The sequence below is a fragment of the Macadamia integrifolia genome, chromosome 4, assembly GCF_013358625.1.
Source record: "Macadamia integrifolia cultivar HAES 741 chromosome 4, SCU_Mint_v3, whole genome shotgun sequence".
Lineage (NCBI taxonomy): Eukaryota > Viridiplantae > Streptophyta > Magnoliopsida > Proteales > Proteaceae > Macadamia > Macadamia integrifolia.
In genome coordinates, this window is record NC_056560.1 from 33,826,846 (window position 1) to 33,846,506 (window position 19,661).

The following is a 19,661-nucleotide window of genomic DNA, read 5'->3' on the forward strand; positions in this document are numbered from 1 at the left end:
CTTCTTTGACAGGAGTAGAAATATAGTGGATGACCTTAGGGCTTAGGCACTCATTTTGGCATTATAGAGGTAAGTATAATAAATACTTGTATTTTTTATGTCTTCTTTTCTTTATATTTATAATTTTGTTTCATTATTATGTATTTATATTATATGTTAATATGATTGATGATTGATGATTGATGATTGATGATTGATGAAGATGAACTTAGTTTATTCACTTTATTGATTTGTTTTCTTGATGAATATCTTACATTGGTATGAATATGAACCTTTAATATTTATTTAACATATAAGTAATAGGATTCAACTAAGATTTGAGCCAAATAGATTGGTTCTAGAAAAAAATTACACAGGAATGCTTTAGTCGATAAGGCGACGCTTTATGCCCGCCTTATCACTAAGGCGCTCCGAAAGACCCTCAAACGCCTCCGTCGCCTTACCGCCTTAAAAACTATGGTCGAAAGGCATTGTAGCGAGCCTCACTAATACACATCTAAGGGAGGTAGGGACTACTAATGGACTATCACAGACGAAGTGAGGGAAGGAGTGACGCCCACAAGCAAATAAAACTATGAGGGTACGGAACTCTGGGATATACTCTCGTTATTATTGTACCGAATAAACTTTATACCCTAAGATGCAAGCAAGGAAGTCAGCTTATTGGATGAAAGCTAGGAAGCAATCAAAGGGCCAAGCTAACGCACTAGCTGATTGATCTAATACATAACACCCTTGCACGAATCCTTTCGTTTGAATTCTACTTTTAGATTTGATTCCCGGCACGTGAGAGAAGTGGTCATTCCTCTCATCGGTGAAGAACGTCGACCCCTGATAGAGAAGTGTGGAACTACTTTTTCTAGGCGGGCAAGATAATCCTCATCAGACATGTTCTTCAGTCATCTTACATATATTGGTCTGGTATCTATGGGCTGCCCAATCAATGATTAAAGGGCTGAAATCTCTTATGTCTTCTTTTTATAGAAAGGCATTGAATCTTCTAAGTTCCTTCGTCCCATAAGTTGGGAAACATTTGCCTTCCCAAGTCTGAGGGAGGTTTACGATTGAGGTGCATCAAAGATGTCAGTTTAGCTCGTGTCAACAAGTTGTTTTGGAAGATTGCTTCTAAGAAAAAAAGTACCTGGGTTGATTGTGTTTACTCTAGTCTCCTTCGATTGATTCTATTTGGACTGCCCCTATTTTAACTAATGCATCGTGGGTCTGGCATAAGATTTTATTGGTTTGTTCCCTTGTGGTTGGGTCTATCTCTTTGCGGATTGGTGATGGCTCTACAACTTCTCTTTGGCTCGTTCTTGGCATCCTCCTCCACAGGGTTCCTTCTAGAGCTATTTATAGCTCGGGTTTCACAAAAGCCTTTATGGTTTCTGATATTATTAGGGCTTGGTTCTTGGGCTCCCTCGACCTCCTCTCCCCATTCGCTTGCATGTGTTTGGAATGCTTTGCCTCTTATTAGGCCTAATGGTGGGAATGACATTCCGTTGTGGTCCCCTATCTCTTCGGGAATCTTTATTTCTAACGCGGCTTGGGAGTTCATTAGATTGCGGGGAGTTCTCGTTCTCTAGAAAAATATTATCAAGTCCAAGCATCATATCGCTCGGCATTGCTTTTCTGTTTGGTGGGCTCTCTCAAACTGTCTTCTAACTCAGGATTTTCTCATTCATCACCAGATCCTTGTCTCTCCCATTTGGACTCTGTTGGAATGGTATTGTTCTCTTCTTCGATTGCCCTTTTCCCCTATTTGGAAAGGGGGTGATGGATAAATTCTGGACAAGGCGTCGTCGGATTCTCCCCTTTCAAAGGGTGTAGATTTGGGTTGATATGACTTTTGGAGTTTATTTGTGACGTGGTGGGAAAGCTTGCCTTCAATTCCTCCATAAACCAAATTTGGATGGAGAATAATACTAGGACCTCTTACTCTCGTCCTCTTCAAAAGATTTGGGAATCCATCTCCTTTGATATTAAGGGGAAGATTTCTGCAATCTCTCCTATTTGTTTTGACTCCCCAAGAAACAATCATATTGTTGTTTCTTGGGGCTCCCTCTCTCTTGTCTCTATGCGATTCCCCCTTAAGGGTTTAGGTTTTGTGTATTTTTCCCTTCTCTCTTTCCTTCCCCCTGAATTATTTTATTCACAAGAGGAAAAAAAAAAGAGGTTTCCCACTTAGTGGGTGACCTAAACTATATAATGAGAAGGGGAGGGGACTTGGGTTTTGGCAGTCCCCCTCCTCCATCGATTTTCGTCTTCCCCCTCCCTCTTGTGGTTTGTGATTTTCTTTTTTTGAAACCCTTGGTGAGTGTCAATACGGTGTTTTCCGGATGAACGCAAGAGTTGTGCATGTACCTTGGATTGCTCGAGTGTGGAAGAGCAAAGTTTGCATGGAAGAACTAAAAATATCGGTTCAAAAGGTAACCCGCATCTTCCCATTGATTTTTGTTTGGTAAAGTTTGCATATGAGAGGAGATCGATCCAATTCTCCAATGATTCAGGCGTTGGCCGACACCTGTGGGGTATGTTTCCCAACAGTATCTTCCTACTTCAGAAAATAAGGCACCTTTCTTAACAGCTGCACTAAACATAGCAGGAAACTCATTTTTGGTGTTCTATTGGGCACACAATACACTGTTTTTCCTCTAACCAACTTAATCTCACACCTAGGGTAATAGAATGGAAAACTACACTATGAGCCATGGAAGAATGAAATCTCCATGCTTCCATGTAAGAAACAATGATGCGTGAATTCGGAAACTTGATAGATGAGTGAATTTGGAAACTTGATAGCCTTTTCTTTTGATTGACTAGTTTTGTCAATAGATTCAACAACCTAACCACAGAATAAATCGCAAAACAGGCACTGGTTCAGATCTGATATATATATATGTGTGTGTGTGTGTGTGTTAACTTTGCACACATGGGATATCATGTCACAGCCTAGAGCCAATTTGTGTCAGCATGTGACAGAAAATCCAAATATTCTAAGAGATCTAGAAACTTGGATTGAGTTCAACCCTGCACCGAGCTCCAATTAGATGCCTTGTTTCTTCTTGTAATCTCTGATGCTTAATGTTGTCAGAATGATTCTGTAATTCCTGTGGCTCGAACAAACTGATGACACTAGTACCCTCAGAAATATTCCAGGAGATCTAGGAACTCTGATTGAGGTCAACCCAGCATCCTCGAGGATTACATGCCTGATTTCTTCTTGTAGTTTCTGATATTTTAATGTTTTCAGAATTTTTATTTAATGCATGTGACAAACTAAATTCTGTTTTCAGATTTATGTGAAGCTTTAATCCAGTTACAGTCTATAATGATTGTGGTTTGTTTGAGGTTTGCATGAAAGTGTAAATTTTGCCATGTGGATGTGTGTGTTTGTTGTTTCTAAATTTTCTGTTATTTTATATGTAGGATGGTTGGTCTTCAGACATCTCATTATGGGAAAATTGTGTTTCAGGATATGCTGCTTGTCCAAACCCGTAAGTGATTTCTCTTGTTAACTTTTCTTTTGTGACTTTATGCAGGATATAAAATCTCTAAGCTTGAGTTCTCCATTCTCAGGGTATAGAACTAAAATGCAAATGCTAATAATGAAGTTCTTTGAGTTTATGTATGATTGGTTTGTATTCGTGATACTGAAGCTCTTGATTCATGATATGTCAAAATATTGATCCACATAGATTGTAAAATCAAGATGCTAAAATAGACCAAATGTGGGAAAGCAAAAAACTAGCACTAGGCATTTGCATCCATTTATTCATAATTTTGTTGTCACTACATGTTAATGTGGCTGTATTGATGAACTATTCACATGTTTTCAATACTAGACTAAAACAAAAAACAAGAAGTAAAAGTCTTAGTAAGAAAATGACTAGATTAAAAACAAATAGTTGAAACTATTGGGCAACCATAGATGTTTAACCGTGTCAACATGCAAATTCACATAGGCTTGTGTTTACATCCCTCAAGAACCCTGAAAATGCTTTTTTTTTTTTATATGGTTTTTGTATGGCCTTGAATGCTGGAGGAAATTTTATGCAAATGTCCACGGCATATGTGTATGCATGTACTCAATTTACATTATTCATGGCAGATGCTCTGACATACATAACAGCATAAATGACATAACAGCATAAATGGACTTGCTTCTCTCTCTTTATTTTGGTAAAGTTGCATCCGTCTCTCATATTATAGAATAGGGTGTTTGAATATGGTTGAGTGATTTTTTTTATTTTTTTCTCAGGTATGCTTCTGAAAGCATTAGTTTGGCTTGCAAGTTTGCTTACCGAAATGCAACACCAGGAAGCACTTTGGAAGGTATTCTGGACTACTATATTTTCTGTCAACTGAAATTTATTCTTTGATGGTGGATTTCCGACGTTTTCTTGGTTTTATAAAATAGGTAACATAGACAATCATTTTATTCCGGTAATGGTTGAAAATTCACCAAGAAATAATTGACCTTTGTTGCCATATTATTATGACCTCAACACAGACTGACACAAATCTGTGTCCTTGACTAGTGGCTTAAAAGAGGTTTGAGATGGGGCTGCCAGGGGGAGGGGAGGCAAAAAATTTGATGTACTGGAATTCAAACTCTAAAGATGTGTTCATAGAATACCAGGAAAAAGCGTGCAGAAAATAAAGTCATGTTCATTGATATCAGGACAGGTAGTTAGGATGGAACCCAATCCTGACACAACTGTCTGTGACACCATTTGTGCCTAACCTGTCCCATGATCAGGACAGAGCAGAAGAAAGGGGCAGGGAAGCTCAGGCATTGCAGGAGACGGGAGTTTACAAACTGAAAAAGGGAGAGAAATAATAACAGAGATAATCTACAGACATGCAAATTCCTTAGTAGGAATCATGTTTTATCTCAGTGGGGAAGTTGTTATGACCTATTGGTGGGATTCTAACTAAAATTACCACAGAAGTCAGAATCCCATTAACAGATCGGAGGGCTCACAAAACCAGCAGGTTGACACCTAGATTAACCAATTACCAGTCTGATCAGCCCCAAATTAACAGCAATATATGGTCTCCCTATGGTCTTCAATTTACCAATAGTTGGTCTTAGTCTGATGGTGGGGTTGATGTATATTTGAAAGAAAGAAACAATAGCCAGTTGACAAGGATCTATACTCAAAAGGATAATTTAGATGCAAATAATGAAGACTAGGAGTGAAATAAAACAACTATGGAGGAAAAACAAAACAATAACTATGAGGGGCAAAATAGTAATTTCTATCCCAAAATTATTGTTAAAAAATTAGGGTAATAAAGGGAAAACAATCTCTGATTTCAAGAATTAACTTGAATCAACAAACGAAAGCAAAACAATAACTATTTGTACACAAATCAGTAACTTTTTCTAGATCTTGAGAAGGGAAGGGCAGAATGGGTATTTTACAAATATCTCAAGATCAAACCATCAGAGGTATCCCAGATTTGAATCGATCTCCAAATTAGGGTCCTTGAATGCCTGGTCAAAATTTGAGTTCGATCGGATGGCTGATTTGCTTAATCCGAAAAAATGTGTAACATCCAACCTTCTAGAAGACTTGAAGAAATTCGAGGAAAACTTGAAGAACAATACTTGTTGTTGGGTGAAGAAGATGATAAAATAATATAAAAGAAAGAAGAAGTATGGAAATGGGATAGATGTGGGTGGGCATGGCTATATCAGTATGGGCCTCTCATCTATACCTATCTTAGCTATTGAAATTCTCTCAGAATTTTGGGAGCACAAAGCTCCAATTTCGTTTATAAAATCGTATACAATGTTGTAGCCCCTTAAAAACTTATATAGAAAACTCAAAACACACTCACACTAAAAAGGAAAGGCCTCACCCAATCCTTAACTAATTGAGAAACCTAAAGTGACTAAGAAATTGAAAAAATAAAGAAAATAGACTTAAAATAGGACTCTAACTAAACTAATGAATTGAATTTCGTTTTCCTATTTTCTACTAGTTTTAGGCCCATTAAAGTGGCTATTACAAAGAAATCCCATGGGATCGGCCCAAAACATACATAACCCAACTCAAGGCTTATTTTAAGCAAAATAAGCCCTTTAAGTGACTTATCTGCATCAAGGGTGGAAAGATATCATAGGAATACCAAATTAGTAACTAGGTTTCAGAATTAGCAAACCTAGCTGTAGCTTGACATCAGCACAGAAACTTCATCATCAAATTAACAATATAACATCCACCCAATAAGGGAAATTAACATATGTCAGAGCCAAGGTAATCCAAAGAACAGATTGAAACAGAAAGTAGAAACTATCAACAAAATTAGAAATCAGCCGAATTTTCTCCAACCGCAGAGAGATAAACCAGCAGATAATACTTCAATAATAACCTCCAATCAAAGGCCAAAATAAAATCTCCGTGCTTTAACGTGGAAGACCAACATGAACAAAAATAGCATTCATTATTTGTTAAACTTAGGAACTGTGATAGCCTCCAAATAGGAGATCAAATAAGAACCAGTTGGTCAGAGAGCAACTCTTCCAAATCTGGTATCAAGCTGATGAGCAGACGCTGTTTATGAGGAGAAACTCAAAACTCAGGTGGGAATACTCCAAGACAGTACAACTGCAAGCCTTCTAATGGTCAGCAGGAATCTTCAGAATGAGACAATGCATCCAAAAGTATATACCATCAGACAAGACGTTCTAACAGCAACAAAACAAAGCCAAGAAAACAGGAACTGAGAAGAGGAGGTAGAGAAGAAAGGGGGGGGGGGGGGGTCTGGTCAGCCTTTCACAGGCCTTGGTCTCTTACCAAAACTGTCCCACGCAGCAGCAAGCACATGCTTTCTTTTCTCATAATTACAAATCCTGGGGGCTGTAGGGCAGCCCCTATTTACTTAATAATCCAAAGTAACAAACATCCATTGTGTGAAGGAGGAAATCCCTTACCAAATAAAATCCAAATAAGAATGGAAAGTAATCTTAGATTGCTTTCTAAATCTGATTATATCAAATATAACCGAACAAATCCTAAAATAAAAACAAAGACTAACTAAAATTTTCTTAGTCCTTCCTGTGCAAGTCAGCAATCACCCAGAAATATTCCCCATGTAAGCTGGCTAGGGGGGCCACTATATCTGTCAAAATACTGCTGGTCGATGGCTACTTGGGGCAGAACATGCACTTGATCAGTGGGCTTAAGTGATGTTTCCAGGTTCACACTGAGTGGGGGTGAATTACGTGTCCAAAAAGGTTTCACAATACACTCCTATCTTCTCAACATTGATCTGCAATCTTCGAGCAAACCCTGATTGGCTAGTACAGACCAATTTTATCAATCACACACAATGTATACACCCCCTCTATATTTTGCCATGTGTACAAAGTGACTGGCATTTTGAATATATGAATAGACAATATATCACTTGGATAAGCTGCAAGTCAAATTTGATAGGTGTATCTCAATCATGTGGCCCACTATGTACAAAGCATTTTCCCCTTACTTTTACTACTCTGTTTTTCAAACAGCAACATTTTGTCATAAAATTTTCATTACATCATTTTACGCATGGATGAAACCAAAAGTGTGGACTTAATAGATTGACTGGGTGATGATGCTGACTACACGTCCGCTAAATTTGAGTACAAACCTAATTGCCACATGGCAATAACAGCGGGTGTATAGGAAGTAGGAACGCCATTCCTTGCTTTTAATTTTCCATTCTTTTCTTAGATGGATATTCTCATGATATTTGATGTGAACTGGATTTTATTGTTACTTCTCCCAACAAAATTATGGTCAACTTTATGTGTCATTAATATGCCAGGGTTCTCTAATCTGTAGTTTCAAGCAGTGTAAGCTGCTCGTTCTGGCATTTACATTAAGACTTTGCTGGGGTTGGGGGAAATTATCCTGTTCTTGATCTTTCATTTTCTTGCTCTGTTGTGGCGTAGATGATTATTTCCTCTCTCGGTGGCCCATTGTGGAGAAGAGGCTGGCCCAAGGTGGGGTCCGTTTGGCAGCCACCCTGAACCGTATCTTCACTTCCCAGCCAGCCATCTCAGAAGTGTGACCCACAGAGGCTAATAAGATAAGCTAAATGAGTGGTCAGCAGCCACATCAATTAAAGATTTCCCAAGAGAAATGTATTCGTCTCTTCCATTTAATTCCGTTTTGGGTGTTGAAGCACTGCGCAGGTAAAAAACAAATGACTTTTGACTCTATCATAACTCTGGCCCATTGCATACACCTGGAGATTGAAGATCCTCCCAAAGTACAATATCAAACTCATTAGTTGATCTTTACGAAACTGAATGTTTCATTGTTATTTTGTAATAATTTGAATTTAAAATGAGCTTTGATTCCTTGCACAGACCCACAGGAATGAATTTGGGCCTTCAAGTCTTGTTAGACCATTAATTGGGGCCTAAGGTCCCTTGCTCAAATGTTGAGCTTCAGTCCAAAAGGAGCTCTCAAATGTTGAGCTTCAGTCCAGAAGGAGCTCTGATCAGGTAACAAAATAAAGCTTTAAAAATAGCTCGAGTTTTTTCCACATCCATAGTCAATCCCTTGACCTCATGTTCGGATGGTCTCCACTGGCTGTCGGGGAACAATACAGGGGAATTATCGACCTTTCACAATGAGGGGCAGATATTTCTGGCCATTGACAGCTGTACCACCTGGGTATAGGAAATTTCTCCTTTAAAAATTGCTTTTCTTAAAATCAAGAACCCTAAATTTAAAACTTGTCTTATAACACCCTAGTTTGTTAATAATATCGATCGCATCCCTCCCTGAGGCATAATGTTATTAGCTTAGAACTAGAAAAGGCCCTTTTGACCCTGTTATGCCCCTCTATATAACAATCCATTCTCATCCGTTGAAAACCCACAAAATTAAGTTGAATACACCATGTCTTATTCTTCTTCCTCCTCTTCTTCAGGCTCTACATGTTCCTCCCTTCCTTGCCCCTACCACTTTCCATCCCTACAACCTATCCATCAGCAATATTTCTACAAAACCCATCGCTTCGACCAATGATGTAAACAAGGCATGGGTAGTTTGAAAATTTTTGAAAACAAATATATTGCTCTTGAATCAAGATTAAAAAACTTGGAATGGGATATATCAACTGGGAATCGAGCAGACTCGATCTGGACTTCAATACATAATAGAGTTAAAGGTGCTGAAACGATCAATGATGTAAACAAGGCTGGGGTTGCTGTTAGGGATGAAACAGAGCCAGGCTCAGGGTTGGGTCGGGTTGACCTTGGTTGCTCATGTATTTTTTTTCATACAAAGGGTCACAAATGTTAAGCGTATACTTACCGGGGGGGGGGGGGGAGAGAGATGTTAAGACTATGGTTAGCCCTTGTCCACCCCTAATCCATAAATTTGTAGTAAGCAAGGTTGTCAATTTGGTTATAAGATAGACATTTTAATCGTCTAGCATCACCACATCTTCCAGAAACTGGAAAAGTCAAATTTTTGCCCAATTCTTCATGATTGCTATTGTATCTAAAGTTCATATCAATATGTTACAAGAGACACAAAGACATCCTATGTAAGAAAAAAGGGGGGGGGGAATAGTTTGGCCATTTGGTCGTCTTAGCTCAATAGGTAAGGGTGTGGCTTGTGTAACACATGATCTAGGTTTAGGGGAAGGGGAACACTATTACTAAACACAACAATAGATCAGGGTTAAAATCAGGCCAGGTTGAGTTGGGTTGGGTTGGGCCTAGGTCTCAAGACTCTCAACCCAGGCGTAGCCCAACCCTGGTCAAGGTTGGGTTGGGTTCAGTCGGGTTGAACCTCACAATCGGGTAAGACAGGGATCGGGCTCATGACGGGTTTAGGCCATCAAGGCCAAACTTACACCTGTGATGACTAATGGCATTATATAAAAAAAAAAAATGTGATAACTGATGAAGTGGCCCACAGATGGCAATACATATTCCAATTTCATCCAACTTTTAATGCCTTTTCCAATTGAGTCCACATCCTTTGCAAGGAGCGGTGAGGTGTGGTGAGCATCATACGACTAAGAACATCTGGGCACGTGCCCCAAGGAGTTCCCAGCCATCCCGATGCTTACTGCACTGGTGTAGTAGCTGCAGATGATTTCACACTTTCCAATTACAAGTCATCATGAGCTTAGCAACATACAAGTGTTGCATCAGTTGAAGGAAAATCTGTTACAAGCTCATCAACGAATGAAGGCATAAGCTAATTTAAATAGAAAAGAATTACAGTTTAATGAAGGAGATTGGGTATGGCTCAAGCTGCAACCATATAGGCAGCTAACCATTTCCAAGAGGCAAAACCAGAAGTTGAGTAGCAGATTTTATGGCCCTTTTCAGATTTCGCAGAAAATGGGTCATATGGCTTATAAATTGCAATTACCACCTGATAGCAAAATTCACCCAGTGTTCCGTGTCACCTTATTGAAACCTTTCAAGGGCATTCTTCAAGAGAGTGCAATCAATCCTCTTCCTCAATTGAGCTACCCACATCAACCTGTTCACATCCCAGTAGCAATTTTGGCAACTTGAAAAGTTGTTGTTAAAGGGAAATTGCAAACTTAGATTTTGATACAATGGGAACAGCTGCCACTAGGGGATGCTTCTTGGGAAAGTATGGAGGAGTTTCAATCTCAGTTTCCCACCTTGGACCTTGAGGACAAGGTCCTTTTCGATGAGAATGGAAATGATACAATTTGTACAGCTTCTGTGATGCTAGATTAGGTGAAGATCATAAGCAGATCAAGGAATGACATAGCAACAATAGAAGAAGGGAGTGAGGATATGGATTATGTAATAGACACTTCAGCAAACCCAATAATGCCAGCCACATCATTTGCACAAGAGAGAAAGACATCAAGGATTAGAATGGATCCAATGTGGACAAAGGACTACTGTATGGCATAGTAAAGAAGTAGAGGGAGTGGGTGATGCTTGACAATGACAACTAGGTAAGCAACTTGTGTGTAGGAATAACCAATTCAGTTGTACGATAAGGATTAGCTAGTGGACACTATAAAGAGCCAAAGAATGTAGAGTGAAAAGGCATGAAAAAAGCAAATACTTCTTTTTCCCTTTCTCTTTCTTTCTTCTTCATTTGGAGTCTTTTGAAACTCGAATTCAGTTTCCCCTGTTCTTGCAAATCAATTTCTTTTCACAATACACTTGATTATGCTATTGAAGGCATCTATGACCTTAACGTGAGTGTCAAGTAGCACAACTCACCCTGTCAATATTGCCAACAAAAATGTGTGTTACTACAATGTTTTGAATGGTTTTTGAAACATATATCGTTTGAAGGCGCCATCAATAAGAAGATAATTGTGTTCACTTAATGTTGTAACTTAAATTTTACAACAAAGTTCATTTAAAATCAACACCTATTTTTTTTTTTTTTTCTTTTCTCCCCACTTCACTCGACGTGGTTGATCTGATATAACGAAACGGAGTCCATAGCCCAGGGTTTCAAAAACTCGTGACTCGGATCGAAAATTGACCGATTCAACCCGAAATCAATCGAGATCAATCCCGATTTCCACAGTTCTCGAAATCAGAATGTTTATTTTTCAATATTCCTGTTATTAAAACCCTGCCAGAGCCTTAGATTTTGGAGGTTCAGACTTTGATTACAGCAGAACAACCCCCAACCCCCAACCCCCAACCAACCAACCAACCAAGGCAGCAAACGAGGGAAAGCACGAGCCTTGAGCGGTGCCGTGGGATGGCGGATGAATGATGACGGCTTCAAGTAGTACACCATTGAACATCTGAAGCGGAAGGGCAGAACCACACCGCCCCATGTATTCAAGCATTTAAAGCTTAAAAAGTTTGGAAAACTTCCCGAGTCTGAGTCTAGCCATTATTCTGTCGGGAACGTCAACGGCTTTAATGTCTTCCATCCTAATTCCCAAGTCCACTTTGCAATTATTTCTTGGTCCTCCGATCGTCACTCATTTCTCTTCGCCAGACTCGCTACCTTTTTCAAATCATTTTTTTCCGAATCAAAGCGGATCAAGTATTCGTACGAACAAAACTATCTATGGATTAATTCATATAAAATTACCTTGTACAAGAAATCTGATTCACACTCGGGACCAGCCTCTCCTTTCGACTTCTTTGAGAATTATATCCCAGGATGAGCTGTGCTTGTGGCATGAAGCCGTGAGCGGTCTCCTATCACTGAATTCTGAATTGAAAAGAGACCACAAATCAGGTTTCTCCCCGATAGTTTCTATGGTCCATCACTAGTACGAAATAGGGTGAGATGGTTACCATTAAAGGAGGGGATCTGACCTCAAAGATCTTTTACCTGATGACGTGATCCCTGATGCCAACGTAGAAGCCAATGACAGCATCCGCGAGGCATCAGCATCAATGAAAATTTTGATTTTACAAGTGATTAGACAGTATTACTGACCGATTCAGATGCCTACTCCAAGTTTTAAAGTCCTGCCTAGCCATGTTTGGTTATCAAGAGAAGGGAAGAAAAGAAAAGGAAAAAAAAAATTAAATTTTAAGAGAATGATCCACAAGAAATATGTAATCATTCTTTTTTTGTCTCATTATATTTTCATATTTTTTTATGTTTTTTTGTGATTTTTGTAAGATTTTTTTATGAAAATAAAAGAAAATTTTACAATTTCCAAGAAGAATTTTAAAATTTAAAAGATGAATCTAGTCTTGGGTGAAGACATACTCAGGAGAAATTTTTCATTCAAGAAATTGCATTTTTTTTCTTTTCTTTTCTTATCTTCTGTTGGTTACCAAACACAGCCTTAGATTCTGTTTGGTTGTCTAGAATGTGAAGTTTCTGAAACACAGGGAAAATTGAGTTTCTCTTTTCTGGTGCGACGAACATTTTTGAACAACTTAAGGATCGAGGAAGAAATAAAAAACAAAAAAGCTTGAGCATTCAAATTTTACTACACATTTCAAATACATAGAATCAGCTAAACTTGTATCTCTTCCACATGATATATATTTATGTTAGATTGAACCAAAAAAAAAAATGGGGAAGAAAAGAGGAAAAATCAGGATAACTGATAAGAGAAATTAATAAAATTCATCTGTAAGATTTCAGAATGGCACCACAGAAGGTACAGATGATAGCTTTCCAATATCTGCAGTAGAAGGGAACGTAACAGAATCTAGTGGAAGTCTTCATATCTGCAACACTGGCACCGCCGCCGCACCTCATGCAGATCCCCGCGGCGGGCTTGCTGTTTCTCACCTTTCGCTTCTGATCCACAAGGAAGCAGAAGAAAACCATCTTAATTACTTCCCTTACCCTTCTTTGAAACAGAGTCTCTATCTCAGCTTACAACTCAAAAATCAAAATCATAGACCCAAGACCTAATCCAGATCTGTTCTTTTTCTTTCTCTTAAACTTGGTTTTTTATGTTCTTCTTCCTCACTAAGCTTGGGGCCTTGGTACTCTCTGGCTCTCTCCCCTGCTACTTACTCCATCGGTTGAAAAGAAAGCAACCATTATCGCGTTTATATAGCGGAAGTGGAGTTATTGTTCGAGCTGTTTCTGCCGATCTGTTTAGTCTACTAAACCGTTAGATGGTTGCCACGTGGGAAATATTAATCGATCAATGTGGCTTGAAACCTCCAATCAATGGTTTTGGAGTCATGACAATATCGTGTTGCCACGTGTCAAAAACAGTTGAGACTTTGGGAGTCTATTGTTGTCTGTAGAGTGGTTTTATTTAGACATTTCTGGATTTCGTGGATGAGTAAACTCCACTGATTGTCTTTTGAAAATTCCTCGAGATTCGCGCCGCCAGTATAATGCCGGTACGGACATACCTACTAACATAAGAGCAACCGGGCAACCCAAAGGGCAAGGTGTTGATAAAGACAGGTACTGTTGGACCATTAGCACGTGTCAGACAGGGAGTACGAACATTAAGGATTCGTTGGTTAAATTGTCCAGGCCACAAGTACACAGTACAGAGTCGTTCTTTATTATTATTATTATTTTTTTTAAATTTAAATTTAAAAACTAGAAACATAAAAAAATCACTGTATAATTATGATTTTTTTTCCCTTGTCATTCAAATGTAGCCCTTGAGGTACTTAAAAGTTTAGAAAAACTATTTTAGAATCACTGAATTTTTCTTTATGGAATAGAAAGAGAACTTAAAAAAAAAAAAAAAAAAAAAAAAAAAAAAAGGCTTCTACATCCATGGTCAAGGATTAAAGTATCGGTATCGGTCGCCGTATCGGTCGGCCAAAATTAATATACGTATCGAAGGGTATCGTATCGTATCGGAGATACACTAAGATACGCTAAAGATACACACATAAATGGATAGGAAACATTTTTTTAAACACTTTTGCATAAAGAATTTGTTAAAAAAAGCTATTAATAACATGTATTATGCATAAACACTAAATTGAGGGTATCGTACTAAGAATTCAAGGTTTATAGTTGTCCCATAAATGTAAAATCCTTGTTCCCAACCTTGATTTCCACTTTAGTTAGAGAGAAATATGGCTGACAGCAACTTTGAAACAAAAACCCTTCAAAAAATCATGTTTTTCTGAAAAATTACCCATCTTGGCCATTATATGACCGTAGCGCACTGTATCGGTACATACCGATACTCATCGATATGTATCGATACTCACCGATACGTATTGATATATATCGATACTCACCGATACGTGCTGATATATATCGATATGTATCGATCGATACATATCGATACTCACCGATACGTACCAATACATATCGAAACGTACATTTTACTTCAATTTTATATTTTTCATAGTCATATCGAGGCATATCGTATCGTATTGATGTGTATTGGTGGTGTATTGATGCATATCAATATGTATTGTAGGATATATATCGATACGAAAGAATTTTAAAAATTTGATGTATCGTATCGGTGTGTATCGTATCGATCGGTTAAATTTAAGATACATATCGAAAGGTATCGTATCGGTATCGGAGATACTTAAAACCATGTCCATGGTAAAGTCAGATAAAAACTACTTGATAACGTAATTCCAGTAACAAGTAGCATTTGATACAGTTTGATAAGTTACACAAATAAACGTAACATTAAGGGTTCATTTAATTTTGTTTCTAGAAATGGTTTTTTCGTTTTTCTGTGCTCAGAAATAAGAAAACACCCAAAAAATCGTTTGATTTTTCTGTTTCGTTTCACTTGTTTTTTGAAACAGAAATAGAAATTCATGTATATTTTTCAATCTCTGGAAACAAGAATGGAGAAATAAGTTAGACTTGTTTTTCTATTTCTAGAAACAAGTGGGAGTAAAAAAAATTGTGAATAACCCGATGCTTCATTCGACCTACCCAAATCCCCAACCCATTGTTGAAATTTCTCGCTATTCAAATAAGGCGATTCCAACCTGGTTGTGCGAAGCTCACAGTTTCGGATTGTCTTTATCCTTCTAAAGCTCATCTCCGTGAAGCATACATATGCAACTCCAATGTCATGCCTTCACTTGTGAGTTGCATTCATACAATCGAAAAAGTTTCAAGAAACAAAAAAATCAAACATCTTTTTACATTTCCAAAAATCGTTTCTGCTGTTTCTAAACATAGAAACAGCAGAAACAAAATCAAATGGGCCCTAAGTTTATAACAAAAATCTCGGATTTATAAGGGCCCGTTTGGTATCGTTCTAAAAAAACGTTTCTGGAGTTTTTTCGTTCTATTGGAACGAAAAAACGGAATCTTCTGTTTGGTGCACTTATGGTCCGTTTCTGTTTTTTTGGAACAAAAAGTGAAAAAAAAAAACTGAAAAAACACCATTTCCCGATAAAAATCTGAAATTTTAAAACACCATTTTTTCGTTTAAAAACTGCGTTTTGACACAGAAACTGAAATTTTCGTTTTTGAAACGAAACAGCGTTTCTGGAACAGAAACGATACCAAACAGGCCCTAAGAGTAGATCAAATAGGTGAAGTGGTCATCCCTTAAAGTGTGACCTAGCCATGCACCAAGGCCTATGCTATATGTTCAAACTTCTATCTGATGGATTCCTTCTTCCAAGTCATGGAGCAAACCCTATAGGACACCTTGGGCATTTGATGCTTGTAGATCCCATGAAACACCACAACTCAGAAAGACCAAATGAAACTTGGATGTGGAAAATAAAGTTGCAGCCTAGTCAGATGTGATAGAATATGCATCTACATAAGCATCATGGATGATTTTATATCCAAATGCTAAGGCTTTGTATTGATCAAGAGGCCAAATAAAACTTTGATGTGGAAAATTAAGTTGCAACCTAGTCAGATGTGATAGAATATGGATCTACATAAGCATCATAGATGATAAAAGTTTTATATCCAAATGCTAAGGCTTTGTATTGATCAAGAGACCAAATCTTAGTCACAAGGAGATTGGATGGATGTCCAAAAATAAGTCTATGATTCGCAATCCACAGATAATAAGGTGAAGAACATGGGAAGGTGAGGGAGAAAGGTTATGAAAACCCACTCTATTTCTAGTGAGTAATATAAACTACACGGTTATTGCCGAGATAGAGATAATATGGTTTAACATCAACTTAGAAAAATATGTGTCAGGTTAAGACTCAAAGTAATCAAGAAGTGCGAAGGGGCATGAATATGCTCAATACATAATCCTAATGGACCAGCAAAAGCCCATATGTCATTAGCAAAGGTGCAAGGGAATATGCCAAATATTGTCAGTGTTAATGTTGCATAACTAATATTTATCCTCAATTTTTAAGAATCTACAAATCCGATCCTTAGTAGAAAGTTCATTATTCAAGACTTTTCAAAAGAATTACTTAAATTGAGGGTGTAGCTTTTGCTTCCAAAAAAAAATCCAACTCTTCTTTTAGGATAATAGCCTTCCTTACTAGAATATTGCCAAGAAAGAAACTTAGACTTGGGGAAAGACGACATGATGAACCAAAATAAGTATTGGGCTTGGCCCTGAACCGAGGTTGGATTTTCCAGGACGAGCCTCGTCCCACCGAGCTCCCAAATCGGCCATAGCAGGATGAGCCTTCATCTCGTCCTTCGTCTTGCCAAGCTCCCAACTTGGCCATAACAGGACAAGCCTTCATCTCGTCCATCATCCGATCGAGCTCCCATCTCAGACATATCAGGACGAGCCTTCCTTCGTCCCATCGAGCTCCTAGCTCGGCCATAACAGGATGAGCCTTCATCTCGTCTTTCGTCTTGCCGAGCTCCCAACTTGAACATATTTGAATCATCCTTCGTCCCATTGAGCTCCTAGCTCGGTCATAACAGGATGAGCTTTCATCTTGTCCTTCGTCCCGCCTAGCTCCCAACTCGGCTCTATCCAACTAGGTTTCTACCTTAGCCATCTGTGAGGAGGAGGTATGTCCCATGCTGCCAACTTAGCAAGACTCCCCTCAAGACCTTATCTATAGAAGTTCTCTTCAAGGAGGACTCTCAAGAAAGTGGAATATAACACTATGGGGAAATCTCTAGGGTTGCTACCAGTAGGACACATGTGATAAGTTCCCAAGTAGACTCTAATTGCGGAAAGGGAATATTCCAAGCACCAAACCATGAAATAAGGAAGGACACAAAACGTGGAGCATCTGGTTGGTACTTGGCCTATAAATAGAGGAGGTAAGCCTTCATTGAGGAGGGATTAGAAAAAAAAAAAAAAAGAAAGAGAGAGATTGAGAGAATTACCTGTTGTAGATTTCTAACTTAACCTTTAGAGAGTTATCGCACTGGTTCAACCCGGTGCCTTCCGCTGACTATTTGTGCATGCAGGTTACCTAATTTTCCTCCACTAGACTGAGCTTCTACTTGAAAGGATCAAGAAAATGCTAGACCAAGCAAAAAAGAATTGGCCGGATCAGCTGCTAAGCATTCTATGGTCCTATAGGACAACGATCAGAACCCCAACACGGGAGACACCCTTTAGGTTAGCATACAGGACAGAGGGTCTAACACCATGGAGGTCAGCCAGGCGTCCTTTCATGCAATGGCTTTTGAAGAAGCCCACAATGAGGACGGACTAAAGGCTAACCTAGACTTCATTGACGAAGTCCGTGAGCCTCCTCTCCTCTGGAATGAAGCGTATAAGTAAAGAACAACACAATTTCATAACAAAAGAGTAAAATTTTGATGTTTCTAAGTGGAAGGCTTCAGTTTCTGATCCCCAGGGAGTTGGCAAGCTTAGCCTGAACTAGGAAGGTTCTTATATAGTCCCCAGAATAATCCGCCCAGGGACGTATCACTTACAAACCCCAGAGGGCCGTGCCGTGCAGCGGGCGTGGAATGCAGAAAACCTCAAGAAATTTTATCAGTAGTTTTCATCAGCAGTCTTTTTAGAAAGTTATGTTTTCCCAGTCAATTTCCTTACTAACATTTCTATTAAGTTAATTGAAGCTCATTTGGTATTTGATTCATCTCGGCAGTTTATGTAATACATTCGTTCAATAAAAGATGAACACTCTCTTTGCTTCTGAACTGTTATATACAAACTTTGGTGTCACCAAATGCAATAATCTGAGCATCCATGGTGACATTTGACAGCTCGGCCCTACCTTTCTTTCATCTCAAAATAATAAAAGCCCTTATCCTAAGGCAAAGAAAATCCAAAGACCTTATCTTTAAGGGAACCGCTTAAAGCCCTTATCTTTAAGGCAACAAAAGCCTTAATCTTTAAGGCATTAAAAGACCTTATTTCTAGGCAAATGCTAGAAACCCATTCCCCTGGGGTGGGACCGAGCTCTAACCTCGGCTAATACAAGATCGAGCTCTAACCTTGGCTTCTATAAGACCGAGCTCTAACCTCAACTAATATAAGACCGAGCTATAACCTCGGCCTCTCCAGGACCAAGCTCTAACCATGGTCCCTACTAGCTTGAGGTATAGCTACTAAATGACCAAACTTTGTCCACCACAAGCCACTAAAGAATGAATAAAAGAAAGAACAAGAAAGCGGTGCAAAGAAATTCTTTCCATTGACACAAAAAATTGGATGTACAAAGGTTCTTGATTACAGAAAGAAGAAGAAAATTGTTTACAAATGGCATCTTTATGCCCATAAAGACAAGAAAAAAGGGTGGTGGGGGAGAGCTTGACTCCACTTCACTTGTCATCCTTCTTCGGGACGGCGACCTCAGCTGCAGATTCCTGGTTCACTTCTTCCCCGTGATCATCTGGATCAACAGGCTACACCAAAGACTTAGGAGGAGGAGCAACGTAGTGCTCGTAGTCAGAAAAGTCGAAGGAGGGGCACTTGCATAGAGAAAAATTCACCACGGTGTTCGAGCTGAGGTTGAACGAGGTTGTGTTTAGGTCGATCAACCACAGTTGCCCTTCTGGAGAAGTGACGTACCTCTCCTCCACATTCTCCAATGCAACCTTCAGCTCAACTTGATGCCTTCCTCCAATGCCCTCATCTGAGTAGCGTGCTCCTCCTTCAACTTTTTTAGGCTCCCCTGGGCCTCAGTGACCTCAACCTGGAGCGCTTTCTTAGACTTCTCCAAGTTACTATTAACCTAGAGTTGCTTGGCCATCTGAGCTAATAGGTCCTCTGCCCTCTTCTTTGCAGTTTCAGTCTTGTCTTCCGCAGCGCGGGCTTTCTTACCAGCATTCTCGAGCTAACCCGAAACCTTCAGTAGCTCCCCCCAGACCCTTTCT

The 19,661-nt window shown here is 39.0% G+C and overlaps 2 protein-coding genes across 3 annotated transcripts in view; one reads left to right on the plus strand and one right to left on the minus strand.

Moving 5' to 3' along the window:
• The window catches only part of LOC122076850 (endonuclease 4-like), a 67,192-nt gene extending 58,825 nt beyond the window's left edge, over positions 1 to 8,367 (plus strand). For both annotated transcript variants that reach the window (XM_042642442.1, XM_042642441.1), the window contains exons 8-10: positions 3,427 to 3,494; positions 4,259 to 4,332; positions 7,949 to 8,367. In XM_042642442.1, coding sequence (XP_042498376.1) covers positions 3,427 to 3,494; positions 4,259 to 4,332; positions 7,949 to 8,067 — 261 coding nt within the window. In that variant the 3' untranslated portion in view covers positions 8,068 to 8,367. The remainder of the gene's footprint in view (positions 1 to 3,426; positions 3,495 to 4,258; positions 4,333 to 7,948) is intronic.
• A 4,583-nt stretch (positions 8,368 to 12,950) lies between these two features.
• LOC122077464 lies at positions 12,951 to 13,479 on the minus strand. The gene has a single exon (XM_042643412.1). The coding sequence runs from the start codon at positions 13,281 to 13,283 to the stop codon at positions 13,077 to 13,079; it is 207 nt and encodes a 68-aa protein (XP_042499346.1). The 5' UTR covers positions 13,284 to 13,479; the 3' UTR covers positions 12,951 to 13,076.
• Between the last annotated feature and the right edge of the window lie 6,182 nt (positions 13,480 to 19,661).

Bases quoted from the DNA above. Each gene is read 5' to 3' on its own strand.
- LOC122077464 (XM_042643412.1), bottom strand. From the start codon at position 13,283: ATGGTTTTCTTCTGCTTCCTTGTGGATCAGAAGCGAAAGGTGAGAAAC.